The 1,210-nt window shown below is 49.7% G+C and overlaps 1 protein-coding gene across 1 annotated transcript; it reads left to right on the forward strand.

Annotated features, from left to right (window-relative positions):
* Positions 1-158: 158 nt before the first annotated feature.
* ETH_00015610 (uncharacterized protein) lies at positions 159-823 on the forward strand (the record flags this gene model as incomplete). Its single annotated transcript, XM_013379270.1, has 2 exons — positions 159-209; positions 676-823. Coding segments are annotated over 2 exons (199 nt in total), but the record flags the coding sequence as incomplete, so codon positions are not given.
* Between the last annotated feature and the right edge of the window lie 387 nt (positions 824-1,210).

Here is a 1,210-nt window from a genome sequence, read left to right on the forward strand (position 1 = left end):
CCTTGTTTGGAGGCCCCCACTCGGCGCGACGAATCCCGGTGCGCGCTTTAGCGTGCTGCGCTGCACAGCTGTTTCCCTGTGCGCCCTCTAAACCCTAAACCCTAAACCCTAAACCCTCGAATGTGAACCCTTCAGTTTGAGGGTTTTTGTTTTTTCAAATGTTCTGCAGAGCTCAGGATCTCCAAGATGTGCCTCGTGCAATCGGAAGCGTAAGAGGCCCTAAACCCTAAACCCTAAACCCTAAACCCTAAACCCTAGCTCATTGGGCAAACCCTACTAAACCCTAAACCCTCAGGCTCTCCAAAGCGACACCTTCGGGAGAGGGGGGCCGCCTAAATTATAGGCGTGCAGGGCATAGGGTTTAGGGTTTAGGGTTTAGGGTTTAGGGTTTGATACGGGTGGCTGCAGGAGCTTGCTGGAGGGCAAGAAGCTAATAGAAGAGCAGCGGGCGGAAATCCAGCGGCTGTACAAAATAGTGAGTTCGAAAACCCTAAACCCTAAACCCTAAACCCTCGTACCTTTGATGAATGTTCAGCTCGGGTTCGGGGAATTGGGGTTTAGGGTTTAGGGTTTCCGGGCTGCTTGCTGCCCCCTGCATCGCCTATGGCGTCAGAAACTCGCGTTCAGGGTTTAGGGTTTAGGGTTTAGGGTTTAGGGTTTAGGGTTTGGGTGCAGGTGGAGGCGCTAAACCGCGAAAAGGCCCTGGTGCCTCCAGTGGTTTTGACATTGCCAAAACACTTGAGAGGAAGTGGAAGTGAACAAATAGAAGAACTTTCGAAAAAGATGGGATTGATTCTGCAAGCTTTAGAAAGAGAACGACAAAGTGAGGGTTTAGGGTTTAGGGTTTAGGGTTTAGGGTTTAGGGTTTAGGAGTGGGGGTTTAGGGGCAGGGAATGGGGACTGAAGAACTTTCGAAAAAGATGGGATTGATTCTGCAAGCTTTAGAAAGAGAACGACAAAGTGAGGGTTTAGGGTTTAGGGTTTAGGGTTTAGGGTTTAGGGTTTAGGAGTGGGGGTTTAGGGGCAGGGAATGGGGACTGAAGAACTTTCGAAAAAGATGGGATTGATTCTGCAAGCTTTAGAAAGAGAACGACAAAGTGAGGGTTTAGGGTTTAGGGTTTAGGGTTTAGGGTTTAGGGTTTAGGAGTGGGGGTTTACGGGCAGGGAATGGGGACTGAAGAACTTTCGAAGAAGATGGGATTGATTCTGC

The sequence above is a fragment of the Eimeria tenella genome, genomic scaffold, assembly GCF_000499545.2.
Source record: "Eimeria tenella Houghton genomic scaffold, Eth_scaff1704, whole genome shotgun sequence".
Taxonomy (NCBI): domain Eukaryota; phylum Apicomplexa; class Conoidasida; order Eucoccidiorida; family Eimeriidae; genus Eimeria; species Eimeria tenella.